Below are 13,257 nucleotides of genomic sequence, written 5' to 3'. Positions count from 1 at the left end.
ATTGATCACTTAATCATAGAAGCCAAGGCATATAACGTTTAACACTCAAAACATCTCTCCAAAAACTCAACTCATTAAATAAGCACAGGAAGTCTGAGCACTAGGTGAATTCAGAGTGATTGCATATTTAGTGAGCTGTAAAATACATAAAAGATAATGACAAAACCACACATGTTCTGAGCCATAAACATATAATGAATCTTGGGAAGAAAAAGTAACTCTTGTATTACTGTCAAAGTCTTCTTACACAAGCTGATAAAAACTCTGTTTTTTATAAAATCTCCAACCTTTTTTACATCAGAGTTTTTTCTATATATAGGAAAACAACACTACAACTACTTGAGACTCCTCCTCCAGCATGAGGGGAGCTCGAAATCCTATCATTAATTGCCTTATCTATATCTAAACAAACTTATTAAATACAAAGGTATTGCGCTGTGAATACATAGAGTCCCATTCCTATTGAAACTCTAATTCTATCTCCTCGTGTGCATTGATGCTTTCTTGAACTTTGACACCTGTACCATTTCTGTAATAGCCAAGACATGCTGGAGAAACATTCACTGAACGAGCAGCTTCGGATACTTGCTGTGTGGATGACTCATCAGTTGATGAGGATGTGTGCCCTATTTTCACGGTCCCTGCCTTCCATTAGTCTTCATGTACTAAAAGACTATGCTCCAAGCCATTTAATTCCTTTAATAACCACGCATAATCCAATATGCCTCATGATCTGGACGCTTTGTGAACTGAACAGGTGTACCACCCAAAATTTCGGTAACCCTACCAGAACCCTAACAATTCGGTTATAAAGTAACTTTAGGAAGACTTTTAGCAAAAAACAAAAAATTTCACCTTTTTCTTCAACACTCACACCTGTCACCCTTTGAATATCTGGATAGCTTTGTATAGTCTCCTTACTGGCCTCGAGTCATCCTTTTCAAGATTTGCTGACCTCAGCATCAATTTCATTTTTTCTCATAAAACAGTCATCTACAGCAGTTTCGTAGCGCGCTACGAAACTGCTGTAGATAATCAAAACAGAACATATGAATCTTAAAGCACTGTTGACTTAACTTCGTGATTTCTTCAGCTACTTTGTACAGGTGTAAGGGATCCAAAAAGTTTCAAAATGATGGCAACCAAAATTTATCAAAACTTGAAAAGCAAATTTCCCCTTGGATTAATCAGCTAGTTTACCTAGCTTCTTCTTCAAACTGCTAACTTCTTTCTTCAAAGCCTTGTTTTCTGCTCTTAGGCTTGTGTTCAGCTGTTTCATGGTTTTTGCCTGCTTCAGAGCTGGCACTGTCCACAAATATGCATCAGACACTGAGTCAGTTTGGCTCATTAGACTTGTTCTGCCTTTTAGTACAGCCTTTTTATAATTTGCATATCTCACTGCCCTTTCCTTAGAAACATTTTTAATCTGAGGCACTTCTTCTTGTGTTGTTCCTGCCTGTTGCTTGATAGAAATGACATTTCCACCTTGGCTGATGATGACCCTATTACTCTTGTCTTTACTCCTGGCTTCATGAACTGTTATGGTCAAAACCTCAAGTACATCTGTACTAGGCACTTCTAAAGGTGCCTCCTCTTTCTGCGCTTTCTCCACCTCTTTCATTTGTCTTCTTGTGACTGGCCTACGTGGCTTGAAAGCATATTCTTTACTAGGCTCCTCAAATCTCAACCTTTTTGAAGCTCTTGGTTTCTTAGTACTTTCGGGTGAAGATTGAGTGAGGTCATTATGCATTGGCTGCACTGGGTGATCTTGCTCAAACTCTATTGGTTCAATCTGTATTGGCTGATCTTGTTCAAGTTCAATAGCTACAAGTAAGTCACTTAAACTGCCTTTTGACATAGGGCTTTCTTCCACAGTAATTGACTTACCTTTCTCCTTGTTTAGTTGACCTCTGGTTCTTACCCTTGAAATCTTTTCAACTTCACTTGGCTCAGCTTCATCCTTCTTTTTCTGGATCTTCTGCTTTGATGACTGAGGTGTCTCCTTAGATGATGACTTAGGTGTTTCCTTTGCTGATGATTTAAGTGTCTCCTTTGCTGATGATTTAGGTGTCTCCTTTGCCACCACAGATTTCTCTGATTTCCTTAACTTGGTTTTAGGCTTCTTTTGGTCTGTCACCTCTTTTCTGAGCTCAGCCAGAGTCGGTTCTTCAATTCTTTCTTCCCTTTCCCTCATAGGCAATGGAGTGAGGTCTGTTTTGCTTTGAAATCCGACCATAAAAACAAAAGAATCCCAATCTCTGCCAATCTTTTGCAAACCATCCAACACCAGGAACTTTACCAAACCATGATGAAACAAGGATGTTTCACAACCATCTTTCTTTAACTGGATTTTATCACACATTTTACTAATGCTTCTGAACAAATAGAAAGGGATATCTATTGAAGCTTTACCTGTGAAATGCAACAAAAGTTTGAAGTGATAGGAATAAACTTTGTTGTACCTTCCCTCGCATGTTAGGTATTTCTGGATGCATGTAAGGAGCATAGCATAATGTTCTTTTACGTAACTCCTTGGCACCGCTTTGGTGAGGTCCTCATTTACATACGGTTCCTTCAAAAATTCTTTACAGGGACTCATGTCGAATTTAAAATTTTTGAACCATTCTTGTCCTCCCCTCGGAATTTCAGTGACAATAGAAATGGCTTCAGGAGACACAGGAAATTCTAACATTGACACCTTTGAATTCAATCCAGTAAAATTCAATGCAAAAGCCTTCGTTACCTCTGCATGTCCTCCCTTCAACTTCTCGCAGAACCTCTAGCAACCAGCATTTCGAAAGGCTCTTGCTACACCTTCATCTCTGAGTGTAACATCAAGCCCCTCTGGCTCTGTTCTCAGGCACTTACCAGATCGATGTTCCCTCTTTTCCATCTTGCTTCGAATATTTTCACACAGGAAACTAATAGCAGCTACAGCTCGAAAACAATCTCGACTTTGGAGTGCAGACTCGCTTGCGATGATCCCTTTAAATGAGAACTCGGGCTTCTTTGTGTTTTAAAAAAAAAAAACACTTGTCATACAGCAGACATGTTTACACATTATGAAAACACATTATGACACAACCATACCTCATAAAATTCCTTAAGATGATATTCATATGCGTGATCCTAGACCTTATGGCGGAATGATGATCTATCATGACCTGGAGAGGACATCAACTGACAAACGTGAACGGACCTATGACTCACCCCTCCCAGATTTGACATTTCAAGAAAAAGGCGCTACAAAAACCCCGAAACCCCGATTTCGTAGCGCAGACAGTTAAGATTTAACAAAACGCGCTACGAAATGGATGGTAAATAGTACGCTGCGAAAAGGCGGAAACATCATTGCGCAGCTAAATTGACCAAACAGACTGCGCTGCGAAACTGCGCAAAGTACCAATAACGCAATCAAGACAAGACATGCCTTAACTGACAATGATAGAGGGTATCTAACGATTTTTTACACGGACTTACATCAATACCTTTTGAAATTCAAATTTCAAAGTGACACACACACATATAAACCTATTCACTAAGCTGAAGAGTTTTATATGAAACTTGTGGACAATATTACATACATGAACTATGGTTCTAAGTGATAACACTAGTCATCCCACATGATGGAGGTAGGGTTTTCTGGGGTTGTTCCTCGAGGAGGTGGAGGACGGAAGTCACACTAAATGTGCCCTACAAAGTGCACCAGCCAAGTCTCCAGTGTTTCTACTTTCTCATTTAATTGGTTTTTGCCTCGCCAAACCACCACCAGTCTCTTCGAGACATGGCACTAAAAATAGTGCATTGGGTCCAATGTTGCCATCTGCTCTGCAAGCTCCTCGCGATGGACTCTCCCAGTTGTGTCCACTCTTTCTATCAGGCTATTAATAAGTGCTCGACAGTTCTCCAAGCAGCAATGTTGGATACCCTGCCCTTCATTTGCTTCTGCTCGACTAGACCCACGATTCCCCTTTCCACCTCAGGTTCCTCCACCTCGACAACTAGGCTTTTGAACCCACGTACCACCACCTTGACGACTCGACTTGTGAACCCGTGTACCACCACCCCTACTGGCACCACGTTTACCTCCTCCGCAACCTCCATGTGCTCCCACGCTGCACACATCCAGTGGTCTTTCCACCCTGGCAGGGAGCCCCAATGGTAATTTCCAAGTTCTCCGTGCCCACAGGGCCAAGGGTGGCTCAAGAGGGGGAGCGCCCAAACCGCGCAGGGGGTTTCATAATTCGCAGAGATGGCGAACGACCATGCGAGACCCCCCACTAGAGGAACCAAATTCCACCACCCACCACACGAAAGAAACATAATACCATTCCCCACTACCTAAAAAAGACCACCACCACTAGAGAAACCAAATATCGTCGCTCACCACATTAGCATAGACAATTGAAAGAAAGACAAAGACAAAGTAGTCGGTGCCTGAGCACAGCTTTCCCTAGGGAAATGACCCGCCTCCGAATTCGCCTTGCAGAGACCACCCACCAATCCACCGAACACCGTCGGGCCCAAGCCAGAGGTCACGAAACTAGGAATTGAAACTAGTTTTCCGCCACCACCAATGGAGTTTCCTATACTACTGGTTTCAACTTCCACTTCTAGCTCGAGAAAACAGGCTTACCATAAGCCAAGAGGAAATGGAATGGAAGAGGTCTCGAACCACCGACTTCCCATCCTTACGCACATAGACAATAAGAAAGAGGCTTTGTAATAGGGTCCAACTTCACACATTGCTCCAAGAAATTCCTAGGACGAGTACACATAGACCTCTCCTACCAAATAACCTTCTATAATTCTTTCATTTTCTCTCTGGAGGCCACCGCGAGGTCTATCACTAGACCAAAGTGCAAATACGAATGTTGATCTCCCTCATCTTCCCACGCCTTAACCATTCGCCACCCCCAAACTCCAACGCGATCTTAATTCTCACACAAGTTGCCAACCTGTTGATATTACTCTTCTTGTTACATGCACTTTGGTGAAGGGATCAAAAGGACCGTCCCTCACCCTCACTCCACATGTGTTCACACATGAGGCTCCTCTTCCACGTGTTGCAAGGACCTCACCCCTATCGAAGATTTTTTTATTTTATTTTAGTTTTTTTAAATAATAAACATTTTATATAGTCATAGTCTAACTTATAGAAGGAACTCACACTTTCCAAGGCATTTTTTTGACTTATTTTAACCAAAATATAATAGAGATTTTAAAAACTCTTTAATCTATAAAATTTGAATGTTCTAGGAATTTTTAAGGTGTTGAATTTAGTTATGCATTCAAAAATATGTTTTAAAAATAAGAATTTACACTCTCACTTGAAATTGTATTGCAAAAAATTCATTTCCTCTATAAATTAGACTATATAAAATGAAATAAAATTCTCAAACTTCTTTATAACAATAACCTAAAATTAAAATTATTAAGGTTTTTATTATTGATAATTAACCTAAAAGGCATTATCAATATCTTTTATATTGATAATAGTATTGTCTTTGAATTAATTACATTCTTGAGATTTGGTCACATTTGAACCAACTAATGTGGTTCATCCTTGCCCGCAACTAGACGTTAGGAGAAGGTTGTTAAGAAATTTGTTATTGGAATATAAAATAATTAATTAATTAAATTATATATATATATATATATATATATATATATATATATATATATATATATATATATATATTAAACAAATTAAAATGGGAAAGGATTATAATATAACATGATAATACATTAAGGGGATAACATTTATTTATTAAATATTTTTATTCAAGATCATGGTTATAAACTAAATAGAAAAGGTAGCAAGCATGTCTTTCGGATTAATCACATGAGCGTTATTTGGTCTACATTTGGAACCCGCTAATGTGGTTCATCCTCCGAACAAAGGTGAAAAAATCGAAAAATCCTAATGAATAAATAGCAAGAATGCATTAGAAAATAATCGTTCAGAAATTAGTTAGCTAATTAATAAAATTAATATATTTTTATTTTTAAAATCCACTCAAATGACTAGTTATTATAGAATTAACCATTAATTATAAATATTTAATTATTTATTAATATTGAAATTATATATACATATATAACTCATTAAGGAATTATTAATTAATAAAATAAAAAATGACAAAGTCAAAACATATTAATAATATTAATTAATAATTTATTAATGAGTTAATAAATTATTAATAATATTAATTAATAATTTATTAATGAGTTAATAAATTATTAATTAATATTATTATGTTTTGACTTGATCAAATTTTTATTTTATTAATTAATAATTCCTTAATGGTATATATATATATATATATATATTATATGTTTTATTTTACTAATTAATAATTACTTAATGGATTATATATATATATATATATATATATATATATATATATATATATATATATATATAACATATTAATAATATTAATTAACAATTTATTAATGAGTTAATAAATTATTAATTAATATTATTAATATGTTTTGGCTCGGTCATTTTTTGTTTTATTAATTAATAATTCCTTAATTCCTTCATGGGTTATATATATATATATATAATTTCAATATTAATAAATAATTAAATATTTAAAATTAATGGTTAATTTTATACCAACTAGTCATTTGAGAAAATATATTAATTTTATTAATTAAATAGCTAATTTTCAAATGGCTAGTTTTTAACAGCTAATTCTGATCCCTGATGCATCCTTGTTTATTTGGCTAGTTTTTAAGGGCGATGCATCCTTGGTATTTATTCATTTCGATCTTTGGATTTTTGGGATTTTTGCACCTTTGTAGTGAGAATGAACCACATTAGCGAGTTCCAAACAATGACCAAAATAATTGTTATAAGTGTTGTGCTAGTTTTTAACAGCTAATTCTGATCCATGGTGCAAACTTGCTATTTATTCGGCTAGTTTCTAATGGCTAATTCTGGTCCATGGTGAAAACTTGCTATTTATTCGGCTAGTTTCTAATGGCTAATTCTGGTCCCTGATGCATCCTTGCTATTTATTCATTAAAATCCTTGGATTTTTTCGCCTTCGTTATGAGGATGAACCGCATTAGCGGGTTCCAAACTTCGACCAAAATAGCCGTTATGAATAGAGGTTATGAGCTAGCCATTAGGAAAAAGTTGTTAAAAAATTTGTTAATGAAATATAAAATAATTAATTAATTAAATTTTTTATTTATATATTAAACAAATTAAAATGATAAAGGATTATAATATAATATAATAATACATTAAGGGGATAATATTTATTTATTAAATATTTTTATTCAAGATCATGGATATAAACTAAATAGAAAAGGTAGTAAGCATGTATAAGGATCAGAATTAGTCATTAAAAACTAGTCGTTTGGAAATTAGGTAGTTAATTAATAAAATTAATATATTTTTGTTTTTTAAATCTAAATGACTAGTTATTATAAAATTAATATGTTTTGACTTGGTCATTTTTTATTTTATTATATAATTATATACATATATATATATGATTAATGGTTAATTTTATAACAACTAACCATTTAAATGGATTTTAAAAATAAAAATATGTTAATTTTATTGATTAACGTAGTTTTTAATGACTAATTATGATCACATCCTTAGTATTTATTCGGCTAGTTTCTAACCGCTAATTCTAATCCCTCATGGATCCTTGTTATTTATTCATTAGGATTTTTGGAATTTTCCACCTTTGTAGTGAGGATGAACCACATTAGCAGGTTCCAAAGGACCGCTAATTCTAATCCCTCATGGATCCTTGTTATTTATTCATTAGGATTTTTGGAATTTTTCACCTTTGTAGTGAGGATGAACCACATTAGCAGAGCCCTCATGGATCCTTGTTATTTATTCATTAGGATTTTTGGAATTTTTCACCTTTGTAGTGAGGATGAACCACATTAGGAGGTTCCAAAGGTCGACCAAACAAAAATGATGTGATTAATCCGAAAGACATCATTAATACATTATGAATCACAAAAGCCTAAGGTCTGAATAGAAAAAAGTATTAATGTTTTATTAATTAAATTGTTAATTAATTTTATTTGCAAAGCAACAATGTAAAATAATTAATTTTACATAGAATAAGGATGAAATAATAATAAAGTTAAACAAAAAAACAAAAACTAAGAACATAGAAAAGGAAACAGTAAGGGAAAAACATGGATCCAATTTCTCAATTTCCCACCACCATCTTTGATATTATTAAATATTACAAAATTCTAATATATATAAAATTTAATATGATGATGATGATTGTTAAAGTCCACTAAGACCCAACTTTGGTCTATCAAACCTAAATAAACAAATTATTTAGTTTGATTTAAGATTTTATTCCTATGCTCAAAAAGCTTGGAGAGAAGCCTCACATGCTCACTTTAATTTTGACAACATAAAATGCTAGGAAGGTGAGTATTGCAACAAAGCTTTTGAAAATAAGATCTAATGTGGTTGTATGGGGGGCACTCTAACAGGAAGTTATTTTCATTCTCGATGTTCTTATTCTGAGAGATGGCAAAACATTTCCATCCATGGTGTTTTAGGAACTTCCCAACTACCTACCCGTTTCACTATGGAGCTCATGAGAGTTCGTTCTAATCTTGGCTAGATGATCTATTTAAGACAGAGATATTTTTGATCTTCTCCGGTGGGATTGATGACCTCCTTATAATATCTTAATTTTTTATGGAGCTCATGAGAGTTCGTTCTAATCTTGGCTAGATGAGCTATTTAAAACAGAGATTTTTTTTATCTTCTCGGGTGGGATTGATGACCTCTTTATAATATCTTCATTTTCTCTTAGTAGCTAAATCTTTCTCACACCACATTTTTTCTTTGAACTTAGGAGTAATAATATTTTTAATGTTATTAATGTTTTGCAATACAACATTATTGTGGATCTCCCAATGGTTTAACCAAGCCTTGGTGTCTTTATACAATCTAGATTTAGCCTTACTTGGTTTTGACTGCAATTTATAGCTAGTTTAGGAAGTCTATCGTCTCTTATATTATTGATTTTGTACTTATACAACACAAACCTAGTCATAGTTAGGCTCTCAATAAGAGAAAGATTCACTTCTATAAGAAAAACAGAAAAGTAATTTATATAAATATATAGACAGTGATTAAATTTGATAAAAGCTCAATATAGTTAAATTAATTAATGTTTTTCCCTTCTGAAATTATTTTAAATAATTTAATACGATCCGATCTTTAACCAAATTATTCTTTCACTACACATTAAATATTATTTTATATGAAATATCAAGAAAAAAAATTAAAAACTCATTAATATTAACTGATTCATTCATTACCAAACATTACTTTATACTAACCTACAGAACGGAGTAACAGACAACTGTTCGCTCCCGCTTTACTACTCACCGGCTCTCAACTTTATTTGACATTAACGAGCAAAGAAGAGTAAGCAAACTTATTACCACCCGGCCGTCCGAACCCTAACTCATCACTCGCAATATCGCCCATCTATATTGAGATAGTTTCACAGCAGATATCTATATATTCTGCCAGAGTTATATTACCACCCGGCCGTCCGAACCCTAACTCATCACTCGCAATATCGCCCATCTATATTGAGATAGTTTCACAGCAGATATCTATATATTCTGCCAGAGTTATATTACATAAGCGAAGCGAAGGACTGGTGGACTGTGATGGATTCTTGGTTTAGCGGACGGTTGAGTGGCTAAAACCAACCCCCTGCAAGGTGCCCGCCGAATACTTCCAGTGAAAGCAGAACTCTGCGCCGTCGGACCCAGGTTTCGTGCAAGTAGCCCTGTTCTTTCTATGAAGTCGTAAGAGATTATAGGGCATCATAACTGGCTGACTAGCTGCCAATACCATCTTCTGTATTGAGGTAGTTCTATACAATAGTTGTAGTCTGTCCAAGTTATTTGAAAACTGTGCAATGACAACATATAGTGTGTTTGGGCTAGTTTTATTTCTTCTTCTTATCCTCCCGCCACAGGGAGACAGCTTGAAAATGAATATGAAGATGATCCATCGCCATTCCATGCACAGTCCTTTCTACAGAACCTTCTCAAGCAGACACCAGACCCTACAAACACTCATAAGCCTCGATTCCCTCAGAATAAGTTCCCATCATGGATATTCCATTTCCGATATATTGGCTCCTGTTTCACCTCCAACGGCCTCGAACCCTGGACCTAATACTGCTTTTGAAATGCCAGTAGCCTCTCGTGCAACTCTGGGAGCCGCTCTTTATTTCGTAGAACTCTATGTTGGAACTCCTCCTCAAAGAGTCTTGCCTATAGCAGACACGGGCAGCGATCTTGTCTGGGTGAGCTGCAATTCCTGCCAGAATTGCGGTTCTTTCAATCCGGAGGGATCCTCGTCTTTATCATATGTACCTTGTTACTCCAGAGAATGCCGTGCCCTCTCTCCTACAGTATCCTGCACTACTAGGCCTAAAATGGCCTGCAAGTATACACAAATGTACCTGGACGGCACTTTCACCACGGGCCCTTATATCCATGAAAGAATTACATTGAACTCCACATCTGAGAAGCCATTGATGGTTGAGAATGTGTTGATGGGATGCGGATTGGAGAGCCAAGGGGACACAGACATTGGCTCAGGAGGCGTGCTGGGTTTAGGTCAAGGACCCAATTCATTCGCAATACAGACAGCCAGTTTATATGGGGGCAAATTCTCTTACTGCTTAAGAGACTATCTAGAGCCCACCACAGTGACAAGCTTTCTGGTATTCGGAGACGTGATCAAAGAATCAGACCCCTCGTTACTGAGAAAACCAATTCAATATACTCCGATTCTGCAAGCAGCATCATCATCCTATTACGTGGGTATAGAAGAAATAGCCATCAATGGAGAGAAACTTCCGATATCGTCCCGTGTTTGGGAGATGGATGAATTTGGCTATGGAGGGACAATAATAGACTCTGGGACTTCGCTCACCTATTTGGTAGAGGAGGCCTATGAAGTAATACTGGAGGCCCTGAAAACAGTAATCACATATCCAACGGCTACAACATTTCCAGGGCAGCAATTTGATTTCTGCTTCAACACTTCTGGAGTGAGGGAGTTGAAATTTCCTGAATTCGCAATTATTTTGGAAGGAGGAAAATCATTCAGTCCGCCACCAGAGAATTATATCCTGCAGATCGATGACGACGTGAGATGCCTGGGACTCAGACCCATTGAAGCGCCGACACCAAGTATTATTGGGAATCTACTACAGCAAAATTTCTTCGTTCACTACAATCTGCAGCAATCTCTCCTCGGGTTTGCTCCTGCTGATTGTTCAGTTCACAGATGAATTATTTTTGGTTGGAGCCTTTCCTCACAATCACACTGAATTATTTTATTTCTAGTGATTGTTTTTCAATTTCCAATAAAAATACATGTGAACGGTGTTGGTAGCTGTTCCAATCTGATAATTTTGTCACAGTAAACAAACATAAATACCATAACATGGATTACTAGTCAAACCTTTTATTTAATGAAGTGAAAGAAAGAGCAGATTTAAATTGATAAGTTTTCGATTCATCTTTTCTTCATGACTGGCTTTTAGAACATTCTCCTTCCTATGAGATGCTTATGATACTTCCTGTATCTGACTGATCTCACCACTAGGGTAACATGAAATATAGCAGTTATGCCTATTATCCATTTTTATGCATAGTTTTTTGGACAGCGTGTTTATTATTGTTCCTTTTAAGGCTGAGACGTTATGTGATCGTGCTCTGATTGCCTTTGCTATTATAACTGATCGGTTTGTTTAGAGTTAAAGCTGGATGTATCTCATATTTCAGTTCTCAACTTTTTCATCAAGTATATAATTTTATTATTCATAAACTTATTGAAAAACTTAGAAGTAACCAATGTTTATTCTTGCCATGATAATGATTTATGCCCACTTCATTTTTGGATGTTTTTTTTTTTTTACAAGAACAGTTATGGAACTTTATATTAATCTTGGGCAGAATGCTAAAAACTGATTACATTATGTGCTACTTTGTCTTGATGCATTTCTTCCCTAAGAATGTAGCTGAGATTTACAAGGTTCTTCCTTGGATAGACCTCTGATAAGTTATTTTCAGAGATTTTCCCCCACTTGAAAATACAAACGAATTGTTTTAGTAATAAGCAGTAGAACATGGCAGCACTCTAATTATGGAATAGGTTCCCATGATTCTTCTTCCTCTTTCAACTTAGTCCCTGCAGAGAGTCCGGCAGCTTTATTACCTTTGATGTCAGCCTTTTTATTGTGTATTCTCAACACATGGTAGTACTTCAAAGCCTGAAAGTTGCTTTCCAAGCCTTTGATATTGGTGATCAACCTTGCTAGATCAGCCTTGCTAGATTGAGGTCCGGTATTGGATTGCTGGAAACTATTGCATTTATAATGACTTGAGAGTCGCCTATTACAGTTGCTTCATTAATGCCCAGATCTTTAAGGGTCTTGAGTCCTTGGAAGAGGGCCTCAGCTTGGATGCTGGTAGTGTAACCAAGACCCCAAGAGTAGGAATGAATTTTTTCCCCGATTTGATTTAAAACAACACCTCCTACACCAGCTTTGCCTGGATTTCCCTTTGCTGCTCCGTCAAAGAAAAGAGAGTGCCTTGCTTGCTATTTAAACCACTCTTGGAAGTCATTCTGGGGCTTTCTTATTTACCATTCTTTGATAGTCGGGGCTTTTTTCGTGAAATTGAAGTTCTAGGGTTGATCCCCATGCTATGTCCTGCTGTCTGAGATTGGAGTAGTCTTTTAGATCAATCAAGCACTCCTTTATGTGACTTTTAATTTTGGTTTCTAGGACTTTGTGGCTTGGTTTTGTATTTCTGAAAATCCTTTTATTAAGCTCTATCCATAATTACGAACAAATAATTTTTGGGAGGACAGCCCATGATGCTTTGATGATCATATTTTTATGTGGAGGACCTTGAAATCTGTTTGCCCATTCAGTGAAAAGTTCAGATGTGGAGCTAGAAAAGTGAAATTAGGATCCAGATCGTGGGTGAAATAGGCCCAAATCTGCCTGGAGAAGCTGCAATCTAGCATTAGATGGACTACTGTCTCGGAGTTGTCGTTGCACAGATGACATATGGAAGGGTCGTAGAACCTTTCTTTTGCAAATTGTCATAAGCTAAAATTTTTCCATGGCAGTAAACCCAGGCGAAGAAATTGACCTTGGGCCAAGAGGGCAGTTGCCAGATGCCTTTCCAAGGATCTGG

General features: G+C 36.2%; 1 protein-coding gene across 1 annotated transcript; it reads left to right on the top strand.

The window, feature by feature from the left end:
- The first annotated feature begins 9,950 nt into the window (after window positions 1–9,950).
- Window positions 9,951–11,339, top strand: LOC149194102 (aspartic proteinase NANA, chloroplast-like). The gene has a single exon (XM_089407545.1). The coding sequence runs from the start codon at window positions 9,951–9,953 to the stop codon at window positions 11,337–11,339; it is 1,389 nt and encodes a 462-aa protein (XP_089263671.1).
- The last annotated feature ends 1,918 nt before the right edge of the window (window positions 11,340–13,257 follow it).

The sequence above is a fragment of the Pinus tabuliformis genome, chromosome 2_2 (genome assembly GCF_031772625.1).
Source record: "Pinus tabuliformis cultivar Carrire ecotype Pingquan chromosome 2_2, CPIR1, whole genome shotgun sequence".
Taxonomy (NCBI): Eukaryota; Viridiplantae; Streptophyta; class Pinopsida; order Pinales; family Pinaceae; genus Pinus; species Pinus tabuliformis.
Note: the sequence above shows the minus strand (reverse complement) of the source record. Positions and strands in the feature narration are given on the sequence as shown.

Coding starts and splice junctions, on each gene's coding strand:
- LOC149194102 (XM_089407545.1), top strand. CDS start 9,951: ATGACAACATATAGTGTGTTTGGGCTAGTTTTATTTCTTCTTCTTATC.